The sequence below is a fragment of the Malus domestica genome, chromosome 16 (genome assembly GCF_042453785.1).
Source record: "Malus domestica chromosome 16, GDT2T_hap1".
Lineage (NCBI taxonomy): Eukaryota > Viridiplantae > Streptophyta > Magnoliopsida > Rosales > Rosaceae > Malus > Malus domestica.
The window spans coordinates 32,461,952-32,483,086 of record NC_091676.1 but is presented as its reverse complement, the minus strand read 5'-3'; the positions used below and the strand labels follow the sequence as shown (position 1 = coordinate 32,483,086).

At 37.6% G+C, this 21,135-nt stretch overlaps 1 protein-coding gene and 1 long non-coding RNA gene across 4 annotated transcripts; both read left to right on the top strand.

Annotated features, from left to right (window-relative positions):
* The first annotated feature begins 2,283 nt into the window (after positions 1-2,283).
* LOC103429066 (xylose isomerase-like) lies at positions 2,284-8,822 on the top strand. Of its 2 annotated transcripts, XM_017330586.3 has the most exons (22): positions 2,443-2,527; positions 2,953-3,000; positions 3,104-3,189; positions 3,335-3,442; positions 3,771-3,845; positions 3,922-4,051; positions 4,144-4,235; positions 4,381-4,431; positions 5,524-5,600; positions 5,668-5,722; positions 5,802-5,903; positions 6,147-6,198; positions 6,346-6,391; positions 6,480-6,535; positions 6,839-6,890; positions 7,013-7,092; positions 7,166-7,236; positions 7,353-7,393; positions 7,520-7,619; positions 7,727-7,798; positions 7,881-7,958; positions 8,474-8,822. In XM_017330586.3, exons 3-22 carry the CDS (start codon positions 3,130-3,132, stop codon positions 8,507-8,509), a joined length of 1,434 nt encoding a protein of 477 aa, XP_017186075.1. In that variant the 5' UTR covers positions 2,443-2,527; positions 2,953-3,000; positions 3,104-3,129; the 3' UTR covers positions 8,510-8,822. The 2 variants fall into 2 exon arrangements, with proteins under 2 accessions (XP_008365436.1, XP_017186075.1); XM_008367214.4 differs by lacking the exon at positions 2,953-3,000 and having other exon boundaries at positions 2,284-2,527.
* Positions 8,823-11,630: 2,808 nt separating this feature from the next.
* LOC114822189 (uncharacterized) lies at positions 11,631-20,128 on the top strand. 2 transcript variants are annotated; one of them, XR_011577382.1, is made up of 5 exons: positions 11,631-11,836; positions 11,920-12,079; positions 12,185-12,253; positions 12,784-12,842; positions 19,939-20,128. It is a non-coding gene; the product is annotated as an uncharacterized lncRNA (long non-coding RNA). The 2 variants fall into 2 exon arrangements; XR_011577381.1 differs by lacking the exon at positions 19,939-20,128 and adding an exon at positions 13,715-13,903.
* Positions 20,129-21,135: the final 1,007 nt, after the last annotated feature.

Below are 21,135 nucleotides of genomic sequence, written 5' to 3'. Positions count from 1 at the left end.
ATGAAGCCAAAAAAAAAATCAATCAGAGGCAGAATCATATAAACCCAGAAAGAAATTCAAACATTCCAAATTTCTGAAACAACATATGACCATAGAGATTGAGCAGAGAAGAGAAAGAGAGAGGACTCACCGTGAAATTAAAGCCGCTTAAGGAATTTTCTTTGAACCGGGACGGGATTCACGTTTTTTATTTCTTGCAAAATTGCAAAAAGAGAAAAGGGATGACATGCGGGGTTCTTTTTTTCTAGAAAGACTACTTGAGGCCAGACAGGTGAACAGCGATTTGTCCAAGCAGAAGGTGCAACAATGATAACGTGTGGGCAAGGAGTGTAAATATGTCTTTTCACTGTGTAAAAAGTGATAAAAATGGCTGATAAGATAACAGAGGAATTATAGGGCATTTTTGCCATTTTACTACTGGTGAACAGTATTTTTGTGTTGGATTTTAATATACGAAAACTAATGAAAATGGTTTGAAAATTTTGAGTTTTAATGATAAATGTATGGCACATAGAGACATTAGGGCTAAAATGCCATGTTAAGAGTCACGTGGTGAGCTACATATTATGAAGAATAACCAACATGTGAAGGGATTATGGGGCTAAGGCTTTGATATTATTATCATATTTTTTAGTGTGTGCCAAAGGCAGGCTTGACTGGCGTATTGCATATTTTACGCACTGAGCAACGGTAGATGCTGCTCACCCCGAGAAGTTTTGTTTTTGTTTTTTGTTTTTTTTTATTTATATTCGCTCCGGGTTCGTCGACCCTCGGTCCGAGGTGTGACACATCCCACTCTGATCAGCTCCAGCAGCTAAGAACAACTCTTCAATGGCAACCTCAAGCTGGAAAAAACCAGCCATGAAGCCGGTGAGAAAGGCTCCCGCAACTAAGGACAAGGAATATTGACGAAATTGCAACTACTCACACAAGACGGTGAGAAAGGCTCTCAAGCAGAGAGACAATTTCAATTCTCTCACAGCCGAACTAAAAGCAATTGGGTGAGTGAATGCGTTGGTTATTGATAATTTGATAATCGCCTAATCGGATAAACAGTCCTTGTGGTGGTAAGGTAATCGGAAAATAGTCCCTGTGGTAAAAAAAATAGGATTTAAACCCTTGTGGTGTAATCCGTTGGCAAATTTAGTCCAAAGATGATTTTTCCGTTAAATGTCCGTTAAATACGAGGGTAAAAATGTATTTTAATATGTGCACCTTTTCTTCATTATCTGTCTGCTCTCTTTGATTGTGTGAAAACTTAGGGAATTTGAGTCGTTGAGAAGGTGGCTAAGATGAATTTGAGCTCCGCCCACCCTATTGCCTCTCAAGACTGGAGGTTGCCCACCTTTGTTATATATTTTTGTATCCAAGTGGGAACAAAGATCACTGAGACAGTCGTCACTCGGACTAGGAGGAGGAGGAGCCGGGGCTCTGGAGAGTAATTGGGAAATTAAAGCAGCATAGTCTTCAACTTCACCACCACCGCCAGTGAAGAAGAAAGGACAAATTGATTTGACTTGATACCAAAAGTCCCTCTAGAGTTCTCTTCAAACCACTCCCGCCTTCCCCATAAACTCCCCAAGTTTCTGACAATATTAACCCATATCTCTTTGCATACCCCTTTCTTTTTTCTCCCTTACAATTTTATTCAATGGAAGCATCAGAGAATGCAGTGAAGGTGGCTTTGCACATTAGACCGCTTATCTACGATGAACGCCGTCAAGGTTGCAAGGAGTGTGTTGCTGTTACACTCAGAAAGCCTCAGGTGCTCTAAGTTTTGTTTCCATTGAGGAACTGTAATTTTGTAGATTGGAATTTTTTGTGTTACTAAATTTAGATATCTGGGTTGTGTAAGTGAGGTTTAGTTTAGTTTAATCTTTTTAGCATTATCAAATGAATTATTATTGTTTTGAGATTGCATCGCGATTTAATCCATGGATTTTTAGAATTTTGGGGTTGATTGGTTGTCCTTGTTTTAGAGAGAGTAGAGAAATGAGGAAGGAGACAAGGAAGAAGAATACACACGTCAAATGCAAATTTTTACCCTTGCATTTAATGGACATTTAACGGAAGAATCATCTTTGGACTAAATTTACTAACAAACTACACCACAAAAGTTTAAATCCTAATTTTTTTACCACAAGGGCTATTTTCCAATTACCTTACCACCACGAGAACTGTTTATCCGATTAGGCCTTTGATAATCGTCACCGCTGAGTCATTGCCACGTGTGTCTTCCTATCTGAGGAAGATAACTTACGTCTCCCGCAGTGAGATAACAAAGAATCACCCGCCAATAACACTGTCCTTAAGACGGAGTCAAACAATCAAACGGCTCTAAGCTGCACCATCTTCCAATAAAACTCTGCCTGTGAGATACTTTACCACCTCGCGCATAATGCTATCCTTTATAAACGGATAATCCTTAATCCCTTTTGTATATTTCGCACCTGATTAGTTCGAAATAATAGGCACTGGGAATCTCCATTTCATATCATCAGCCTCCGGAGAGAGCTCATTTCGTTCTGTAAGTTTCCTTCCATCTCTTCCCTTCTGTAATCTTATCTGCGATTTTTTTTTTATTTAATTTTTGTCCTTGATAAGTTGTCATTTTTTATTTTTGATTATTTATTTTCCTAATTTTTTGCTTTTGTTTTTTTGTTTTTTTATGAGGCTGATGATCTTTTTTGGATGTGGTAATTAGTAAAAGTGAGTGGTGATTAAGCTTTGGCTAATTTGAATTTTTGAACTTTCTGCTTTGGTGATTGAATATTTGGATGTGTTGGTGGATACCCATTTTTATATTTGTAAATTTTGATGATGGGTATTTGGGTATATCTTAAAATTGTATTTCTCTGTGTCTCTGTGTAACTTTATTTGTAATTGCTCATGAAAAGTGTGTGAATTCATTTAATGGCGGTGATCACTGATCCTTTGTGAGGTATTTTATAGCTGAGCTCTCCTCATAGAGTTCATGTTGCTGCTGAGTGTGAGAGAGAGGTATCACGTGGAATTTGATTACGGCTTTTCGCCACAATACACTTGTGATTGTGAGTGTTTATTCGGAATTTGATGTATATGATCAATTTTTGTTGTATTGCAGGGGAATATTGGCTTGAGACACTGAAAATGAGGGCTGGAAGGATTTTGTTGCTTCTTCTTTGTTTGAATGTGATTACGTTTGGAGTGGTAACGAATCTTCCTCTACCTATAATGTTTCCATATTATACATACATACATACATACATACATACATATATATAATGTTTAACAATTAATTCCAGCTAATTTTGATTTTTTTTTCTTATTATCATTGGTTTTATCTTGAACGTAGATTGCTGATTCGCCAACATGCCCTGCATCAGATCTTGGAAGTGGGTGTGGTGATTCTGATGAATGGGAAGGGGAATTTTTCCCCGGCATTCCCAAAATTAAGTATGAGGTAAAGGGTGAAAACCACTCTTATCATGATAGACCTTTCCCATTTTATATTGTTTAATTCCTAGTAGGAATAGAAAGGAATTTCTAGAATATTTTCCTCCTACTATGTTACTCTTGGCATTCTTAAGATTAACAAACTTTCAGCTAATTTGATTTGGAAGACCGATTGGATTTGAATATCTTTATTGTTTCTGTTTGGCCAAAATTTAAGAACTTTTTATTCTTATTAATTGAAGAAAGTTTTCTTTACAAAAATCTTCGTATGGAAATGTTCAACTTTCTCGATTATCTTCGCCCAAATATATGACCTAGTATTGTCCTTCTTTCAGGGCCCTTCTACCAAGAACCCCCTTGCATTCAAGTGGTATAATGCAGATGAGGAGATTCTTGGGAAAAAAATGAAGGTTGGTTGTTCTGTATAATAAAATTTGAATTATCAAGCAGTTAATGGCTTGTGACTGAAGTTTCTTCACTACATAGGATTGGATGAGGTTTAGTGTTGCATTTTGGCACACATTCCGTGGAACAGGAGGTGACCCATTTGGTGCACCTACAAAGAATTGGCCATGGGAGGATGGAACTAATTCTGTGGCTATGGCAAAGAGAAGAAGTGAGATTTTGACTGTTACTTCTACCCTCTGCATTTGGATTGATAGTTATTGAGCTCATGTAATACATATTCTTGTATAAATGATGATGCAGTGAGAGCCAACTTTGAGTTCATAAACAAGCTTGGAGTTGATAGGTGGTGTTTCCATGACAGGGATATCGCTCCTGATGGCAAAACCTTGGAGGTGATACACTTTCTAGTTTGCTTATATAAGTGTTTTAGAATGAGAAAAGCAAATTGGGAGATAGGAATTGCATTGCTCTCTCAAGGAAAGTATAAGATCATATGAAGCTGGAAATTGTTCATTGACATTGTTTTGCTTGTTGCAGGAATCTAATAAAAACTTGGATGAAGTGGTGGCCCTTGCTAAAGACCTTCAGGTAATTTTTCATCAGTATACTAGCACACAATGATACGATAAGTTGATAGAATATGTAAAGGCAATTATTTTCATGCAAATAAAAGTTTTGTTACATCGGTTTAAGATGTGACATATGCAGTCATACTTAGGCCATCTCCAACCGAAGGCTGGCAAGAGGGCTCGTTCCTCCAAGATATTAATACTTTAATAAACAGTACAGGACCATTTTTGCCTCCATTTCTATTGAGGGCCAAAGAGCCATAGGGCTCGTTTTAGCCCTGTCACAAAAAAACATCTCCAACCTAAGGCCAAAGGATCATAGATCCAAACATAATTTATTATTTAAATTTAATGTTATTTAATGCTGTTTCATGTTACTTAATTTAATTTAATGTTGTATAATGGCCAAAGAGCCATAGGTCCAAACATAATTTATTATTTAAATCTAATGTTATTTAATGTTGTTTCATATTGTTTAATGTTGTTTCATATTACTTAATTTAATTTAATGTTGTATAATGGGTTAGGAAGTTATAGGAAAAAAATAAAATTTTAGAAAAACAATTTTAAAAAATTTTGTTTAAAAAAAATAAAAAAATAAAAAAAACGACTAGCTGGCTTCAACTAGCCGTTGTATTTGAAATTTGGCCTAGCATTCCTGTCAGATATAACCGACAGGAATAATTAACAATTATGTCGGTTATATCTTACAGGAATACTAAAAAATCTGGCCCAGGCCGAGGCTGGCTGGCTGAATTGGGCCAGCCGGTTGGCCCTTTGGCCCTTTTAGATTCCATAGGGCCCACGAGCCCTCTGGCCTAGCCCTTGGTTGGAGACGGTTTTCGGGCTATTTTCAGCCCTCTGGCCCTCTGGAGCGTCAGTTGGAGATGGCCTTAGTTCTCCCACTTTAGGCATAGCTTATAGGGTGTCTGATAGTTCTTTTCAGTCACTTTACTGTGGAAAAAGAGACCAATCAATCATACCCAGCCTCCAAAACCCCATGCTAATGACTGTTGTTTCTGATATCCCAACAAAGTCAAAGTGGAAAATGTCAAATGTCCAAGTATTTATGAAACCACATTCTTATTAAGTTCTTTGGTATGCCCTGTAGGGAACCAAAATTCGACCTTTATGGGGCACAGCTCAGCTGTTTTTGCATCCTCGCTACATGCATGGTGGTGCTACTAGGTAATCTTTGTAACAAATAATTAATATACTCCTTTTTGCATGGACTAATGCTCAAAATGCTTTACAGCCCTGAAATAGGTGTATATGCATATGCTGCTGCTCAAGTTAAGAAAGCCATTGAGGTTGGTGTTGGTACATGTAATCCCAAACGAATAATCTTGTTTGCATTTATGTATATGTAATTCTTTACACATTCTGCAGGTTACTCATTATTTAGGGGGCGAAAATTATGTTTTCTGGGGTGGCCGTGAAGGTTACCAGAGTCTCTTGAATACTGACATGGGAAGAGAGCTTGATCATCTGGTGTGTTTCGTTTGCAGTTATTTCAAAATAAGCTTCCTTTCAGTGATATATTTCATTTTTTTTTGTTTTCTTTTTTATTTTCCTGTCTTGTAAAAACCCTCCTTTAGCAACTGTAGTCCAAACCTATCAAGGAATACGCAGTATTTATGCTACCATATTGCTGTAGCAGTGTAGCCTATCCATCGGTTTCATAATGAGGCCTGCCTTATTACATAGCATGATCTTTTGTGGGTATATTTACAGGCAAGGTTTCTTGAAGCTGCTGTTGCCTACAAGAAGAAAATCGGATACAATGGTATACTTGCATTAAATTTATACCAAAGCTTTATACCAGATAGCTTTATAACTTTGACTTCGACTTTTATACCAGAGTGATTAGTTTCTTAACATATCTTTTCAATTTTATTTGTTTATTCATTTTGTTTTGGTACCCACTACTCAGGGACATTGTTGATTGAACCCAAGCCTCAAGAACCTACCAAACACCAGTAAGCTATTTGCTTGATTATTAGACTATTAGTAATTTAATATGGTTTTCACTCATCTGTTTGTTTACCTGTGAGATGATTTTGTTAGGTATGACTGGGATGCTGCAACATCAGCAAACTTCCTGCGAAAATATGGCCTTATAGGTGAATTTTACACGTACCCTCTATATTCACGAGTCACTTGACTTTGTTACTATTAGTTTTTGGTTAAGCTCCAAAGTTGGCTATATGAATGAGTTGAGTTGTGAAATTTTATACAGTACAGAAGTGTTTTATATTTGGTTTTTGTATTCATGTGGACATGTCATTTTGTACTGTATTTATTTGAATTCCTTGCGCAAAAGTTTTGAGACATTGAGAACTATTTTTCAATCATATAAACTTCATAAAGTATTCTTTACTTTTAATGAGTTAATACTTAACAGTGTCACCCCATTTCTTTTGTAGGAGAATTTAAGCTTAACATTGAGTGCAATCATGCAACACTATCTGGTCACAGGTAAATCACAGCTTGTGCCTTAAGCTCTTCTTAAGCTAATGCTTACTTTATATTTCTCCCTTGATTTGTGTGAGCACATCAGAAAATTTGAACTCCTCCACCAAACCTATAAAACTTTGCAGCTGTTATCATGAGCTTGAAACTGCAAGACTCAATGGTCTACTAGGAAACGTTGATGCAAACACTGGAGATCCTCAGACTGGTAGGATTATCTCTTTGGAACTGAAACTATATATGAATAAAGTTGTAATACTGTGATTTTGTCACTGTCACAGGATGGGATACAGATCAGTTTCTCACAGATATTGCAGAGGCAACTCTGGTTATGCAGAGTGTAGTAAAGAATGTATGTCACAAATGACATCTATTTCGGCTTCTTGTTTTAAGATTTAAAAAAAACTTGTGATTGGTCGGGCATGCAATTTCACGAGTTGATCTATTTCTTTCCTCTCTTTATCTCAGGGAGGAATAGCACCTGGAGGATTCAACTTTGATGCCAAATTGTCAGTTCCTTATGTTGATTTTCCATTTTATTGTGAATGCATACATGGTGATATTTTTACGCTGATAGCTAAATTTTCTTATATTGTTTTTTTTCTTTTTTACCCTTTTTGTTAAATGATATAAAGACGAAGAGAGAGCACAGATGTTGAGGATTTGTTCATTGCTCATATCAGCGGAATGGATACCCTGGCCCGTGGCCTCCGTAATGTTGCAAAGTTGGTTGAGGTAGTGCGCTTGACTCTCATCTATTTACTTCTCAATAGATTATAATTTTGTTTTCTGCTTGCTAATCATGATACTATGTCTCTTCATTTCTGAATTACAACATTAAGGATGGTTCTCTGCCTGACCTTGTTCGCAAACGATACAAGAGTTTCGATACTGAAGTTGGGGCCCTTATAGAGGTAACCACTTTCAAACGCTTTGTCTGGTTTCGTGGTTTTAAACTGTCTAGATGTCTAATGCATGGTAATGCACCTTCAACAGGCTGGTAAGGCTGATTTTGAGTATCTTGAGAAGAAGGCAATAGAATGGGGTGAACCAACAGTTCCTTCTGCCAAGCAGGTAATACTTAACATTCATTTGAGCTCCTAGCATCAAAGATCCAACAATCACGGATAATTTTGCATCAAAACTGGCACTGCAGATGCGTATAAATAATTGAAACAAAACAGTGGACGCCACTGGAATAATATTAAAAAAATGTCAGATGAAATTGCTCTTATTATGTCTTGTCTCGTGCTCTGCATTCTGAGTGACCATACATATTTCTATAACTAGTGATGAAAATCTAAATAGGGGATGGAAGATCTGAGAAGTGCGAAAAAGAAAAAAAAAATATATTCCTGGAGCTGTACTCAGTATTTCAGCTTCCTTGAGAAACGATGGAGAAAAAAAATAAGATTCATTTGCATCCTTTTTGGACGAATAAAAGGATTCGTAGAACGTGTAGCATTATGCTGGCTACTAGTTATGAAGAGAACATGAAAATACGGACAACATTCACTTGCTGCTATCCTAGTAATTCTTTATTTTTGTTTAAGATACGTACTAATATCAAGTTGTGAGCTTCGTTTCAGGAACTTGCGGAGATGCTTTTCCAGTCGGTTTTGTAAGCATGCAGAGTAGGATACTGGGTTCGGTTTGGTAGAGATAATTGGGTATAATAATATTTAGAAATAAAGCACGGTGTTTCCTTTGTTCTGGGAGCATGCAAGTAACCAGTTGATGTAGATCCTTGTAACCATGTAGAGTTACATATTACTTATTTAGGATGGGCTGGAATGCTTATCCTACCCGGTCTACAACAGCGTTTACACTGAGCTTTTGAGCTGTAATTTGGTAACTTGCTGTTTGAGGTTTCGCTTTTAAATTTAAACAATATGTAGTGCTTGAAATGGATCATGAAAGGGCTATTTTCTTGAAATATCATTTTGTCTACTTGCTTTGGTTAGAATAAGATGTCTTTTAATTGTTTTGGACATGAAATGATAGACAAACTCGGTTTTGCCTCTCGCACATTCATGTTTAATCAAGTTTATTGTTTTTCGTTTGATTTATTCATTTTGATGATTATAAATAGGTTGTGATATCCATACATCTCATTTTACTTCTCACACACTTTTTTAATTTACGGCCTTCGGATCGGATGAATTGAAGAAGATCAACGGACATAAATTATCAAGGGGTGTGAGAAGTAAAATGGGGTATGTGGATAGCACACCCCTTATAAATAAAGAGGCGTGAGAAGCTAAAAAAAACGTGTAAAAATTGTCTCTTATGAATTTGTCCTACTTTTTCACAAAATGATTACTGATGGAAGACATGATATAAAACCGTAAGCGAGCATCTTTTTTTGTATTATGATTAGTGAGAAGATTTTTAGTACCTGCACAAAGAGGATTAAAATCTCATAAAATACTTGCAATGGTATAAGGTTATTCTCACATGGATTATTTAAAGCAATGTATGTAAAATCAAATCTTAATTAATTGAAAACACAGTTTAGAAAATGTTGATTTTGTGTTAAAATAATAAAAGCGAATTTAATAAAAACAATTAAAGAAACTAGCAAGAAAGTAAATTTTGAGAAACCAATTTAAAAACACACGGTTTCGAAACAAATATAAAAAGACACCAAGGTCCCCCGTCACCTTAATAATTGTACGTAGTTTCACCAATCACTTATGAATGATCCATGCAACTTTGAAGGTTAAGTTTTCCTACTACATATTCTAATGGTGGCATTCAAGATAGAATGTACATCAAACATGCAATCCATTTGTGGGATTCAAACAAAATGTAAACATGCATGACTCATTCCGCTTTGTGAAAGCCTTTTGAAAAACCATGCAACCCTTGAGACATGGCATTCGCCTTAAGTGAACGTACAATTATTAACCACAAGAAGCATTCCTCAATTTTTAGGCCGCATTTCAAGAAATTGAATCTAATTACTTATCTAAAACACCCTAATGGTAGCTAAGCAATAAGATATAAAAACAATTTAAACACAATGATTAACAATTCAAAGTATGCATGCATAATATAATAAGCAATTAAATAAAAACTACATATTCATACTAAGGCTCGGGGCCTTGCCCTAGAAAAAAGAAGTTAGTTACGCATATTTATAATTAAAATCAAAGGAATTTTTATTGAATAGAAAAAGAGTGAAAACACTTTGTAGTTTGAAATTTTCAATTCGCCAGAGCCTTTGGCAATCCTCTCAAAGTTGTGTCAAATCCTTAGGGCCGTCCTCTTTATTTATACTACTACAATTAAAATCCTTCCTAGAAAAAGGTCTTCCAAAAACTAAGAAACAAATTAAATTAAGAGAAACTAGGAAACAATCTCCTAATCAAACGTGGAGAATTTGCCAGCTTACTAAATAGTCCAATTCAGGCCTAAATCAGCTCCAAAACAGGCTCATCGCCAAAATACACCATTTTGGATTTCGAAAAGCCCAAATAAACCTAAAATGTCAATTTGATAGCATTACGCACTAGTTCTTTATTTCATCGCCATAGGTTAACCACTTGGTAGAAAAATTTGAAACTTTGACACAAATAAGTTGAAAGACTCACGAAAATCCTCCAATTAGAATCACTCCAAAATTTGTCTGCTCGATCACCTTTTGCTCAAGAATAAGTCACATGTTCTACATGAAAAATATAAATCAAAATATCAAAATTTCACGAAAATAAATAAGGAAACAAACTAAAAATAGGGTACAATATATAATAGGGAACTTTAACGAAAAACACCCGGTACTGTTCACTTTAACGAAAAACCACATTTTTACACTAAAAAGTCAATCTTGGTACTATTCACTTTATTCAAAGTTTTCAAGCCTTTTTCATTAGTTTTCCTTATATAATATAAGTTCAATACTCATCAATTAGCCCGTTTTTCAAAGTGGAGTAATATCTTCTTTCTTATTGACACATTTTTCAGCCACACGAATTTTGGAGAATCAAGTAATAAGCTTCTTTTCATTTTAGCGTAGAAACACAATTTTTGGCTCCTAAAGCTTCGTATCAAAGCATTTTCCTGGAAAGAAATCAAGAGTTCATTTGGGAATTGTTTTTTTGTTGAAAGCATTGTCCTGGAGATCTTTATCTTTTATTTGTATTTTTTTTTATATTTGTTAATTCTTTCGTTAATTTCTGAAAATTAAATTTAATGAATGGTCTTGAAAGCTGATCTGGGATGGAGGGAGAATCTGATCCGAAGGGGATTCCCGCTACCCTACTTCCGACGCGGCGGAGAATAGGAGGACAGGACATGTCAATATGCGAGCCAACCTTTGTCAGTCTGAAAGCAAATAGATTGTCATTTACTCATTATTGTGTAATCATATACGATCGTTGTCTACTCGAATATGACATGTTTTAAACATGGTGTTCCGTCGGTTGAATTATTCCTACGTATGCATGTTTATGACTCTTTGGCTTCATCTGTGGACTCCTTTTTCAGGAATGAAGTGATATTATATTATCATATAAACGTTATAATCGTAACCTCTTATTCTTTTATTATTATCTAAAGATGATTTCTACAACAATTTAAAAAAAAATGGCCTCTACAAAAGTTTATTGGATATGGAAACTGTCACAGCCCGTTCCGGAATTTTAAATTCCGAGGACGTGAAATTTCAGAAATACCCTTAAACGGGATTAAGGTGTGTAATTGTATGTGTTAATATTATATGGGTTAAGGTAGGGCCTTATACCCTGAAATCCTTCCCCAAAACCCGTTTTGTTGTCTCTCTCTCATCTCCTTAGTCACTCTCTCTCTCTTATTCTATCATTTCAGACTCTCTCTCTTACTCTCGAACTCACGGCAACCACCAAGAACCACCACAATCTTGTACCAACGTTCCATTTAAGACCACCATCGAACTCCTGGAACCTCCACGATCACGTAGACACCAATTTCAGGTAAGTTTTACTTCGGAAAACCTAGATTCTAAACCCCCCGTGAAAGTGTACTGTTCATGAGCTTTGAATTGGTTGTGTTTTAGGCCAAACTAAGCTCACAGTGAGCTTAAGGAAGTCCCAAGGAAGCTCGGAGTGCTTCGTTGGAAGTTTTTGGACGTAAGAACACGGAGATCGACAAGTTCAAAGTTTGGCCGGAGCTTTCGAGGCATTTTCCGGCGAATCCCCGGCGAGTTAGGAGTCGAGGTAGGTATCAATCTCTTCGTCTCGTCAAGTACTACAACTTTCCTTTTTGTTTCACTCAATTTCGTTGAGTATTGAAGAAGTTATACTCATTTGAAAAATACCCAGTTTCCGGCGACCTCCGAGGCTTTCGAGGCAGTTTTCGGCCAAACCACGGCGAACGAGGTGTTGTTCAAGGTACCATTCTCTTTTTCTCTTCAAGGGCTACAACTTTCGTTTTTGAATCACTTGATTTCGTTGAGAAATGACAAAGTTATGACAATTTGAAAAACTGCCCGGAAAACGGCCGCCGGAAAAACCAGTCCGGCGACCCAAGGAAGAAGAAGGTGCTACAGTTAAAAAAAATAAATAAATAAAATTATTTTAAAAATATGTCGACGTCCGTGACGTCGAGTAGATCACCGTGGTATATTCATATACCCAAATTGAGCACCGTATGAGAAAGTTATTAAGGATTGTTGGTTAGGTGTTCGAATAACGTTTTATAGTTTTCACATTTAGGTAAAAATGTGAATTGACGATCCGACCGTTGGATGGTGATGAAATTTTAGGATGTTGTCCTAGAGATATATTGTGGACCTCTGGAAGTTATGGATTTAAAATCTGAGTGGCAGATCTTCCGGATCGAACTACGTAGTGACGTATTTTATATAAGTTATATATTCTATCACTATGAATTCTGAGGTTGGAATTAATTATTGTTTTAGGCGCCGATCGTCATGACGCCTTGGCGTATTGTGCTAGGGAGTTGTAGGGCGAACTCCAGGTGAGTGGGCAGTTTTGTTTTCCGTATACATATATACTTGCCGTTTCCCAGAAATTGAAAATGCATGAAATTATGCTTTTAATGAAAATGTATAAAAGTATATGAGATATATTAGTTGAAATGCCATGCATAAAAGTATATGAAAAGTATATAGAAATGTGAATCGAATTGCCATGCATGAAATGATATGAAAAGTATGAATTGAGATATGATGCATATGAATGAATGGTGCGGCGGACGCACAGGTGAGTATCAGGTGAGTATTTAATTACTGTTATGATGATGTTGATATATATTGAGCTCAAATCCTGCACCATGGTTTAGTGCTTATAGTATTCACCGCATTGCACGCTCGCCTTGGATCCAAGTAGATGCTAGTCGTACAGTCCACGCGGAGTGGGTACGACAGGCCAGTCGCGAGAGTGTTAGTGAGATTCCGACTGGTGGGTGACCTTAGATTATGTGCACAGATGATTGATGAGAAAGCACTAGAGCGTAACTTGTGTGCAGAAGGCCGGACGGGTCACAGAGGTGACTCCGGTAGAGTGATAGTGATAGATTTTGAGCTCTAGGTTCAACCGTACAGGGCTATTAGAGGGCCTCCGGTTGATTACTTTCTTGTACCTGATATGATTATTGTTGATGCATCCATACTTAACTGTTGAATTAGACATGGCATGGCATGATTGATAAAGAAAAATGTTGAGATAGTAAAAATGAAGTTTTGAGAATATATATGTATATTTATATTTTACATTTCTGGGAAAGTATACAGGTTTTACGGAGAGGGGTTACAACGTTTTGAGAAATGTTTGGATTTGGAAAAGAATTGTTTTACTGACCCACTCAATTTTGGTTTTGCGCCCCTCCAGGTTAAAGAATAGCTGAGGTGTGGTGGCTACGAGGAATCCGACGGTGTTCTGACAGATTGGACAAAATTAGGACTCCCTTCGGGTGTATCAACTTATAAATTGTATCTTAAAGCTTCCGTACTGTGCAAATGGTTACGTCACTCTCACGTGACGGCCAGCATGCCCTCCTTCGGGACGGGGTGTGTCAGTTGGTATCAGAGCATGGTTGCAATCTTGGACATCTTGAGAAGTTCTAGTGAATTCTGTCAGAACTACACCGCCTCGTAGCAAACCACGTAGTTAGAGGAACTTAGTCTCCCTGATTTAGCGGTTTAGGGGGAAACTATTATTATGGTGATTCAGTATATTATCAAAATGGACATTTTAAGATGGGTAATGAGTTGAACTTGAATCACCTAAGAGAAATGATGAACCTGAGGGAGCGAAGTAACGGTTTAACCATTTGGAAAAGATGTTTCAGGTTATGCAAGTCAAAGGAAATTTCCTTCTGACAGGGGGTCGAGACGACTACCTGGTTTTGGGTATGAATTTGTATCCTGGTGGAAACAGGAGTATGATTTGTTGTCACCGGAGGAACAGTCGATTGAGAATTGTTTAAGGACTTGTTTAAGGAAAAGTTTATCCCTCCGGCATTTATCGATGGTAGTAAACAAGAGTTTACAAATATGAGACAAGGAAGGTGATGATCGAGGGATATTATAGAAAGTTTTCAGACTTGCCTCGTTCCATCCAGATATTGTTGTTAATATGGTGGAGGTGTTATGTTGTTTTAAGCTGGGTGGCAAAAAGGGAAGTGGTATTTTGGGTGACCACTATCCATTGTACTTCTTACCAGGAATATACGAGATGCTGTTGAGTCTTGAGGACTCTGAGAACATGAGCAACGAGAATAAAGAAGAATAAGAAATGAATGGGAATCAAAAGAAGATGATAAAGTTAATGATTAGTCATATCAAGGATATAGAAAGATTCAGAGCTTCGAAAGAAGTGAAGCTAGAGTTAATTCTTCCAGCCGAGGTTTTGGTGTCGCTGGTCAGAGTAAAAGTGATGGATATACTGGTAATTCCAGATATTTGAGACAAGGTGTCTCGAGTAAAGGAATTGTACCTTGTGCAGCAGGTACAAATTTATGAATGTGTTTATGTGAACAGAGGGGACACAGAATTGTGAATCGTCCCTAGAATTAGTTGTACTCAACAATTTTCCATGATATCATAGTGTCGATTCAGCAGAGTTATGGACTTAGTAGTTTGGTCGGATTGACCGTGAGTACAGAGAGATTTGATGAGTTATATGTTCAGCCGTACAGACCATGAGAAATGGATTCGACTGACACATGAGGAATTGGTGAGTTATAGGTTCGGCCGTACCGACCACGCAGAGTGGATCCGGCCGACGTATTATTGAGATAAGAGTTGAATCAGCCGTATTGATCATTCTAGTTGACTTCGGCTGATATATTTCTTATTATGTATGTTATATCTTTGAGAGTGGTTGCCTACTTATCGAGACAACGATGATTTATCAGTATTGCGGGCTGCAGACTGTAATATTAATAACTCATTCGTGGATTCGTTAAGTAAGTAAACCGGTAGATTATTTTATATTAGTATTGTACTTATTCAGAATGCTTAGTAGTAATAAAGTATGTATTGGGTCAGTTAATTTTATTCCATTAGATTGATTGTTTATAGTTGTGACTAGATGGAATGTTACGGGAAACCAGTTACTTTCCATCGAGTTGATTAATTAGAGGTTACTTTGGTGGGCATACAAAGTGAAGTGAGTTCAGCCATTATTTATGCTGTGAAAGCAAAGATATTGTTTTGAAAGGCTGCCCCAAAAAAAAAAAAAAAAAAAAAAAAAATACTTAGTTCATGTGGTGCTAAATGATGTTGTTTGGAGTAGTGTGAATAATGTCGAAAGGGTTAGACTTTTCTTGATGTCTTCCCTGAAAGTATACCTGGATTGCCTTCAGGCAGAGATATGAGATTCACTATTGATTTGTTGCCAAGTATAGATTTATGTTAAAGATTGGTTCATGATGAGTTAAGGGAATTGGAAATTCAGTTGAAAGAATTGGTTGATAAAAATTTTATTCAACCTAGTACAACGCTTTGGGGGAGCCCCAGTTCGTTGGTAAGGAAGAAAATGGGCTTTAAGACTATCCATTGATTATAGACAATGGAATCGGGTAACGATTGGGAACCGTTATCCATCGTGATGTACTGATGTTTATTTAACCAGCTCAGAAGTAATTGCGAAGATTCAAAGATTGAATTGAGATCTGGTTACTACCAATTGAATATTATAAGTGACGTTGATCATAAGATGTTTTTCTGGACTTGTTATAGTCTTTATGAAGTTTGGTGATGCTATATGGATACTCATGCTGTTTTATGAGTTGATGGATGAAGTATTACAATAATGCTTTGATAATTGATATCATTTTCGTTGAAGATATTCTGGCATATTCTGAGCCAGAGCAGAGCATGTAAACGTATTAAGTCGGTGGAATAAAGATTGGAAGAATGTCGATTGTATGCTAAGTTTAGCAAATGCTAAAGTTAGATGAATCAGGTGGCATTTTGAGATTTGTCATATATTCTTAAGGTATTCAAGTGAATCCTTAAAAGATAGCAGAAATTGAGAATTTGGAACAACCACGAGTCGTAATTGAGATTTGGAATTTCTTAGCTTACCAGGCTATCTCGGATGGTATGTGAATACAAGCAAACGAAAAGTATGTGCATAATGCTGTGGGTTTAAGCAAGCAATATTGGACGAAGTTCACTGTTCAGCTTCTGCAATATTTTGAAAGTAATAAGGTTTATCATACCATTCGACATTTTTATTGGTCAGCAGATTGAGGCAGAAAGAAATAAACCTTTGGATTGAGACAGCTATTTTCTGTTTCGAAACGGAAATGGAAAGATGATACTTGGGACTATGTGTACAAGTTTCATGATACATAGGATGGTTATGATTGAATTTGAAGCGATAGTTGGTCAATGTACCAAGTTAGTACATTTACTCCAGGGTTGAGTAACGGTACTTATTTGTTTTATAGAAAGAAGAATTGGTTTACGGAACTGCTGAGTTTCTTAAGTATGTTGGTTGTGCAGTTTCTGAAGTAACGCCATAAGGACCATGAAATGTGTCACGTGAGTCGGTTTTTGATGACTTGTGAATGGAATGTTTCTGGGTAGAGAAAGATTCGATCGAGAAAGAGTTTTAGTAGACCCTGAGACTATGGATGAGTCTCCTCAAAGTATTCAGGTGATTAAGTTAACCTGAAAGTAACCAGGAATGGCAAAAGAGATTAACAGAGGGATATGCCACTAATCGAGTGTATAAGACAGATGGTTTTATATTTTCGAAGTTTTCACCTTGGAAAAGTGTGATTCGGTCTGGATAGGAAGGCAAGTTAAATCCTAAGTGAACCGAATTTTATGTGATCATCGAAAGGTTGGTGAAGTTGAATACATATTTAAATGGCTTCCAGAGTTGTTGTAAGTGCATGATGTGTTTTATGATTCGATATTTTTGGAATTTCACCATGAACAGAAATAGTAAGATTCAGAAAGGAGACAAGATAAGTCTTGAACACATCAGACCGTTTTGATCATTAAAGGAATCGATGAAGTTGCATATAAGTTTGTGATGCCTTCAAAATTGGCTAAGGTGCATAATGTATTATATTTCGATGCGTTGTCACTAGGTGGCAAATTCGTCACATGGGATTCTGGTGTAACTATTGAGAATTAAACTGGATCTAATTAGTGAGGAGCTAATGACGACTTTGGATTGGAAAAAGAAGGTCCTGAGAATTAAGACAGAGTAAGTGGTAAAAGTATTGTGGAGGAAGTATTGTGGAGGAACCATTCAGTGGAAGAAGCTACTTGGGAGACGGAAGAACGGATGAGAGATATGTATCCGAGGCTATTTTATGAGTTTTGATGTTCTGGTTGGTGACTGGAATTTCGGGGACGAAATTCTATAAGGAGGGGAGATTGTCACAGCCCGTCCCGGAATTTTAAATTCCGAGGACGTGAAATTTCAGAAATACCCTTAAACGGGATTAAGGTGTGTAATTGTATGTGTTAATATTATATGGGTTAAGGTAGGGCCTTATACCCTGAAATCCTTCCCCAAAACCCGTTTTGTTGTCTCTCTCTCATCTCCTTAGTCACTCTCTCTCTCTTATTCTATCATTTCAGACTCTCTCTCTTACTCTCGAACTCACGGCAACCACCAAGAACCACCACAATCTTGTACCAACGTTCCATTTAAGACCACCATCGAACTCCTGGAACCTCCACGATCACGTAGACACCAATTTCAGGTAAGTTTTACTTCGGAAAACCTAGATTCTAAACTCCCCGTGAAAGTGTACTATTCATGAGCTTTGAATTGGTTGTGTTTTAGGCCAAACTAAGCTCACAGTGGGCTTAAGGAAGTCCCAAGGAAGCTCGGAGTGCTTCGTTGGAAGTTTTTGGACGTAAGAACACGGAGATCAACAAGTTCAAAGTTTGGCCGGAGCTTTCGAGGCATTTTCCGGCGAATCCCCGGCGAGTTAGGAGTCGAGGTAGGTATCAATCTCTTCGTCTCGTCAAGTACTACAACTTTCCTTTTTGTTTCACTCAATTTCGTTGAGTATTGAAGAAGTTATACTCATTTGAAAAATACCCAGTTTCCGGCGACCTCCGAGGCTTTCGAGGCAGTTTTCGGCCAAACCACGGCGAACTAGGTGTTGTTCAAGGTACCATTCTCTTTTTCTCTTCAAGGGCTACAACTTTCGTTTTTGAATCACTTGATTTCGTTGAGAAATGACAAAGTTATGACAATTTGAAAAACTGCCCGGAAAACGGCCGCCGGAAAAACCAGTCCGGCGACCCAAGGAAGAAGAAGGTGCTACAGTTAAAAAAAAATAAATAAATAAAATTATTTTAAAAATATGTCGACGTCCGTGACGTCGAGTAGATCACCGTGGTATATTCATATACCCAAATTGAGCACCGTATGAGAAAGTTATTAAGGATTGTTGGTTAGGTGTTCGAATAACGTTTTATAGTTTTCACATTTAGGTAAAAATGTGAATTGACGATCCGACCGTTGGATGGTGATGAAATTTTAGGATGTTGTCCTAGAGATATATTGTGGACCTCTGGAAGTTATGGATTTAAAATCTGAGTGGCAGATCTTCCGGATCGAACTACGTAGTGACGTATTTTATATAAGTTATATATTCTATCACTATGAATTCTGAGGTTGGAATTAATTATTGTTTTAGGCGCCGATCGTCATGACGCCTTGGCGTATTGTGCTAGGGAGTTGTAGGGCAAACTCCAGGTGAGTGGGCAGTTTTGTTTTCCGTATACATATATACTTGCCGTTTCCCAGAAATTGAAAATGCATGAAATTATGCTTTTAATGAAAATGTATAAAAGTATATGAGATATATTAGTTGAAATGCCATGCATAAAAGTATATGAAAAGTATATAGAAATGTGAATCGAATTGCCATGCATGAAATGATATGAAAAGTATGAATTGAGATATGATGCATATGAATGAATGGTGCGGCGGACGCACAGGTGAGTATCAGGTGAGTATTTAATTACTGTTATGATGATGTTGATATATATTGAGCTCAAATCCTGCACCATGGTTTAGTGCTTATAGTATTCACCGCATCGCACGCTCGCCTTGGATCCAAGTAGATGCTAGTCGTACAGTCCACGCGGAGTGGGTACGACAGGCCAGTCGCGAGAGTGTTAGTGAGATTCCGACTGGTGGGTGACCTTAGATTATGTGCACAGATGATTGATGAGAAAGCACTAGAGCGTAACTTGTGTGCAGAAGGCCGGACGGGTCACAGAGGTGACTCCGGTAGAGTGATAGTGATAGATTTTGAGCTCTAGGTTCAACCGTACAGGGCTATTAGAGGGCCTCCGGTTGATTACTTTCTTGTACCTGATATGATTATTGTTGATGCATCCATACTTAACTGTTGAATTAGACATGGCATGGCATGATTGATAAAGAAAAATGTTGAGATAGTAAAAATGAAGTTTTGAGAATATATATGTATATTTATATTTTACATTTCTGGGAAAGTATACAGGTTTTACGGAGAGGGGTTACAACGTTTTGAGAAATGTTTGGATTTGGAAAAGAATTGTTTTACTGACCCACTCAATTTTGGTTTTGCGCCCCTCCAGGTTAAAGAATAGCTGAGGTGTGGTGGCTACGAGGAATTCGACGGTGTTCTGACAGATTGGACAAAATTAGGACTCCCTTCGGGTGTATCAACTTATAAATTGTATCTTAAAGCTTCCGTACTGTGCAAATGGTTACGTCACTCTCACGTGACGGCCAGCATGCCCTCCTTCGGGACGGGGTGTGTCAGAAACTGTTTAGCTATCTATGGAAATTAAAGAGTTCATTTAATATGGAAACCATTTAGTTATTCAAATGAATAAAAAAAAATTTGATGTTTTATCAAAAAAGGTTTTACTAGTGACCATAATTGTCACTTTGTTCAAACACATATAGACAGGTAGGCTTGGCATTCCAGTTGTGTTTTATGTGTTCGTGTCGTTTTCGTGATATACTGATAGTTTAACGGGTCGTGTCATGTAACATTCATTAAAATAAATGGGTAAAATGATCAAACCTGAATCGACCTGTTAGTATTAATAAGGGATAATATGACTGGACCTATTATCCGCTAAAGGAAATATATTTTAAATCAATAAATAATCAAATGAAAAACATAATACTAAATTAGTATCCACATACCACATTGTCACATAAATATTATTTATCACATTCTGGCCCGAGCCCTTACCACATCCTAGGCTTGACTCTATCGTAGCACGATATTGTCCACTTTGGGCCCCGGCCACGCCCTCACGATTTTGTTTCTGGGAACTCACATGAGAACTTCCAAGTGGGTCACCCATCATGGGATTGCTCTCGCACGAACTCGCTTAACTTCGGAGTTCCGACGGAACCCGAATCCAGTGAGCTTCCAAAAGGCCTCGTGCTAGGTACAGATGGGAATATACATATAAGGTTTAGAGGATCTACTCCCCTGGGCGATGTGAGATGTTACAATCCACTCCCCTTAGGGGCCCAACGTCCTCGTCGGCACACTTCCGCCCAAGGATTGGCTCTGATACCAAATTGTCACATCTCGGCCCGGACCCCCACCACATCTCGGGCTCGACTCCACCGTAGCACAATATTGTCTGCTTTGGGCCCCGACCACGCCCTCACGGTTTTGTTTCTAGGAACTCACACGAGAACTTCCCAGTGAGTCACCCATCATGGGATTGCTCTCGCACGAACTCTCTTAATTTCGGAGTTCTGATGGAACCCGAAGCCAGTGAGCTCCCAAAAGGCCTCGTGCTAGG

Bases quoted from the DNA above. Each gene is read 5' to 3' on its own strand.
- LOC103429066 (XM_008367214.4), top strand. From the start codon at position 3,130: ATGAGGGCTGGAAGGATTTTGTTGCTTCTTCTTTGTTTGAATGTGATT. The intron at 3,443-3,770 runs GTAAAGGGTGAA...TCCTTCTTTCAG, and splicing joins TTCCCAAAATTAAGTATGAG to GGCCCTTCTACCAAGAACCC. The intron at 4,052-4,143 runs GTGAGATTTTGA...ATGATGATGCAG, and splicing joins GGCTATGGCAAAGAGAAGAA to TGAGAGCCAACTTTGAGTTC.